At 50.8% G+C, this 4,192-nt stretch overlaps 1 protein-coding gene across 1 annotated transcript; it reads left to right on the plus strand.

Annotated features, from left to right (window-relative positions):
- The first annotated feature begins 1,426 nt into the window (after nucleotides 1–1,426).
- LOC130032352 (TRPM8 channel-associated factor 2-like) lies at nucleotides 1,427–2,693 on the plus strand. Its single transcript, XM_056123935.1, has 2 exons — nucleotides 1,427–1,439; nucleotides 2,050–2,693. Exons 1-2 carry the CDS (start codon nucleotides 1,427–1,429, stop codon nucleotides 2,691–2,693), a joined length of 657 nt encoding a protein of 218 aa, XP_055979910.1.
- Nucleotides 2,694–4,192: the final 1,499 nt, after the last annotated feature.

Raw genomic sequence — 4,192 nt, forward strand, 5'->3', positions numbered from 1 at the left:
ATTTTTTATAATATTATTTATTGAATCACCATGAGAGCAGTTACAAAGCTGTTGGGTTTAAGTCTCGTTCATAGAATGAAACACCCGTACCTTCACCAGTGCTCATTCTCCACCCCCAAAAACCCCAGTATGCCCCCATCCCACACCTTCCCCCTACCTGTAGGGCAGGTGATTTCCACATTACTCTCTCTCTCTACTTTGATCACATTCAATATTTTGACACCAGACCCACCATTATTATTTGGGATTTTACCCCAACACTCAGATCTGCTGAAAAAGGAACAGTAGACAGTTTGTTTTCTATTGCTGGTTAAGAATAACATATGATGTGGCGTGGCTGCAGTAGTGGCCACGCTATTTTGAAATTTCGAAATTTCAACAATTGTATCTGGAGGGATTTCTGCCAAAACCTGCTAGGTTCTGAGATTTGTTACTGAGTCTCTGGGATCATGGCTGTTAAGGAGCTCGATCAGGAGCCAGAAAGGCCATTCATGGGCGGCAACTCAGGGTCTCATTGGGATGGGGAGGAAAGGGCCGGCTCCACCCCCATCCCACGAGGCCCCGTGTCTCATCACTGAGGGCCTAAACCTGACTGTCCAGTGGCCTCTGGAGAATGGCAGCCACCAAGCCGCCTAGGGGGAGCAGGCGTAGGAACAGCACCTCTTCACCCCTGGAGTGTCCCGGCAACAATAACCTACTGCGGGGTCCACACTCACTTCTGCCAAAAGCCGCTGGATTTCAAGATTTGTTTCTGAGTCTCTGGGGTCATGGTCAGGGCTTATTCTTTATCACTAGCCCGAGCCAGCGCTAGCCCGAGCTAGGGTCCAAGTCTCATCCGACACAGTGGAGTCTTGATAAGGACCCCGACTCTGAATCACAAGCAGCTTATATAGGGTTCAGTCAAGAAGCGGTTTATATGCTGGTCTATTTTTAACATTGGCCTATTACAACAGTTGTCAGCAATTAGACAATAGGCACCAGTAACGGTTTGGGGTTCTTTGCAAGAAGGATGCGGCCACCCCTCATGACTGACCAGATCCAACTGCCCAGTTTCTTATCTAGGTGAATTACTCAACTGGGAGTTTACCAGAAACTGCAAGTCCTGCTTCGGGGAAACAGGAACTGGGGCCTAGTTGAGATTTGATGTTAGCTGCATCCTGTCATGGCTTCTGAGGAGCCTGCTTTTGAGCCTCACAAAGGAGCCTTTATTCCCCAAAGGGCTAAGTCGAGACAGCAAAGGGGTCAGAGAGCATCATCCATGAGGGGTGGTCTCCCAAACTGCTTTATGGTGCGTTTCTGCAAACTCACTCTTCGGATTCACACTCAGTATTATGCCTCAGTAACACTGCGGATACACTTCAATTGTGGTGGCAAAGACACCGGGACTCCTGGGCAGTAAGGACATCTTAGATAAGGGTCTACGATCATGTCCAGCGAAGGTCAGGCAAAGTCATTCACAGTAAGAAAAAGGGGGGATGGGGCTGGAGTGATAGCACAGCAGGTAGGGTGTTCAGCTTGCACGCGGCCGACCCAGGTTTGATTCCCAGCATTCCATATGGTCCCCTGAGCACTGCCAGGGATAATTCCTGAGTGCAGAGCCAGGAGTGACCCCTGTGCATCGCTGGGTGTGACGGAAAATGCAAAAAAAGGGGGGAGGAGGGGAAATCCCTTGAAATTAGTAGGGGTTCGTGTGATTTTATTGATTTTGTCTGTTTGCTTGGTTCCTTTTGGGGGCACACCCAGTGATGCTCAGGGGTTACTCCTGGCTCTGCATACAGGAATTACTCTTGCCGGTCCTTGGGGGACCATATGGGATGCTGGAGATCGAACCTGGGTTGGCTGCATGCAAGGCAAACACCCTCTCCACTGTGCTATCGCTCCGGCCCCGTGGTTTTGTAGTTAACAGCACATACAAGCTATGACTCGCACATTGCCATGTGAAAGGGGGCGTGGCCTGGGGTGCTCCTTGTGCACTAGGGACCCGACGGGTGCTGGGCGTGTCGCAATTGTTCTTCGTGCTCTCTGAGACTCTTCCCTGCTCTCCTGCAGCTGCTCCAGCCATGGCAGCGACGACAACTCCTGCCGCTGCTTTCGAGGCTCTCATGCTCGGCGTAACCCACTGGGATGTCCCCAAAGACCCCGTCCCCTGCGAGCTGCTGCTCATCGGCGAGGCCGCCTTCCCGGTGATGGTGAACGACAAGGGCCAGGTGATCATCGCTGCCTCCACGTACGGCCGTGGACGCCTGGTGGTGGTGGCCCACGAGGGCTACCTGGTGGCCGCCAGCCTGTCCCCTTTCCTCTGCAACGCCGTGGACTGGCTCCGTTCCACGCCCGGCGCTCCCGTGGGCGTGCACCCGTCCCTGGAAGCGCTCAACGGCATCCTTCAGGGTGCTGGTACCCAGGATCAGCTGGAGTCGGAACCAGGAGCGGCCCTGGGGGTTTACTGCATAGACGCCTGCAGCGACGGCCTGAGTGAGGAGCTGGTGCAGTTTGTGAAGCGCGGAGGGGGCTTGCTCATCGGGGGCCAGGCCTGGTACTGGGCAAGCCAGCACGGTGCCCACCAGGTGCTGTCCGCGTTCCCGGGGAACCAGGTGACTTGCGTGGCTGGAGTGTACTTCACCGACACCTACGGGGACACGGGCCGGTTCAAGGTCTCTAAGAATATCCCCGAGACCCCGTTGCATGTCAGGTGAGTGACTGTGGTCTGCTCAGCAGAGGGAGGGTGTTGCCTCTCCTGAGCGACCTGCCATCCTTGGCCTTTCTTTCTTTGTTTTGCTTCATGAACTACCGTTCGCCATGTTCCGGGCTCCCTTCACTTAAGTGATTAAGTGAAGTTATGTCATGTATATAACATATACATCACTGTCATTGTCCTCCCGTTATTCATCAATTTGCTCGAGCAGGCCCAGTAACATCTCCATTGTGACACTTGCTACTGTGTTTGACATATTGAATATGTCACGGGTAGCTTGCCAGGCATTGCCGTGCGGGCAAAATACTCTCGGTAGCTTGCCAGGCTCTCCAAGAGGGGTGGAGGAATCGAACCTGGGTCAGTGGGGTTGGCCGCATGCAAAGCAAACGCCCTGCCTGCTGTGCTAGCACTCCAGCCCAAAATAATATACATACACACACACACACATATATATATTCCCCAGAGGGGAATATATATATTCTGTTTGTTGAGCGCTTTACAGTGACTTACTTCCACATCCCTGTCTGTCTAGCAATCTTCCATGAACACTCCCCAGCCCTAAGTTCATTGATTCATTCATGGCTGAGAAACAGTAGCTTTGAAATTCTAATGTTTCTTCTATTCAGAAGTTAAAATAACTTCTATAGACACAATTCCTCTTCGTCAGCTGTTGGCTTAGATGACTTCGAGAAGGCCAAGCTTGATTTCTTCCTCCTTTTTCTAAACCTCGTTTCCAAAATATTGAATTATTTTGTGTTTACCCCCAGGTCACCAATACATAAGAATTTCTTTCAGTCTCATGACAAACTCAGAGATGCTCATGAAATTTTTTGTAGAAGTATTATGCTCATGAAAGAAAGTATTTCATTTCGTGTCTCTCTGTCAGTGCTAAAATGAGCCGTGCCTGTCACCAAGAGCCTCTGCAGGGTGACTGTAGAACCTTTTTTTTTTTAATTAATTAATTTATTTATTTTGAATACCCATCCCTCCACCAGTGCCCATTTCCAACCACCACGGATCGCAGTATCCCTCCCACCCTCACCCTCCCCATCCCACTCTGCCTTTCTGGCAGGGCATTCCCTTTTGTTTTCTCTCTCCTATTGGGTGTTGTGATTTGTATAAGAGTTAAGCCTGATTTTCAGGGAGAAATGTTGCATGATTTACTTTCCATTGATCACTTTATATATACGGAGATGTTGTGTGGCCGCATAAGCTCTGCTCTTTTTGGGAACTGGTGCATTCTCCGGGAACTGTGGAGCCGCCCAGCGGCCTTTCTACTCTGTGGACTGTAGAACCTTTAGAGCCAGCCCCGCAGACATCCAGGCTTTTCAGTGTAACAAGGTCTGTCTCATTGGTCTGTGGCCCCAGACCCTGCACCAGCCATTTCTGCAAGGAGCCCTGGTCTCTTCTAGAGGGAAATGACATTTGGGAACCACCATCTCATTGGTACCATCTTCAAGAATGAGTAGGTTCAGTATTGTTTCTAGGCCTTATGCGTAT

This window comes from Sorex fumeus, unplaced genomic scaffold, assembly GCF_029834395.1.
Source record: "Sorex fumeus unplaced genomic scaffold, SorFum_2.1 ptg000048l, whole genome shotgun sequence".
Classification (NCBI taxonomy): domain Eukaryota; kingdom Metazoa; phylum Chordata; class Mammalia; order Eulipotyphla; family Soricidae; genus Sorex; species Sorex fumeus.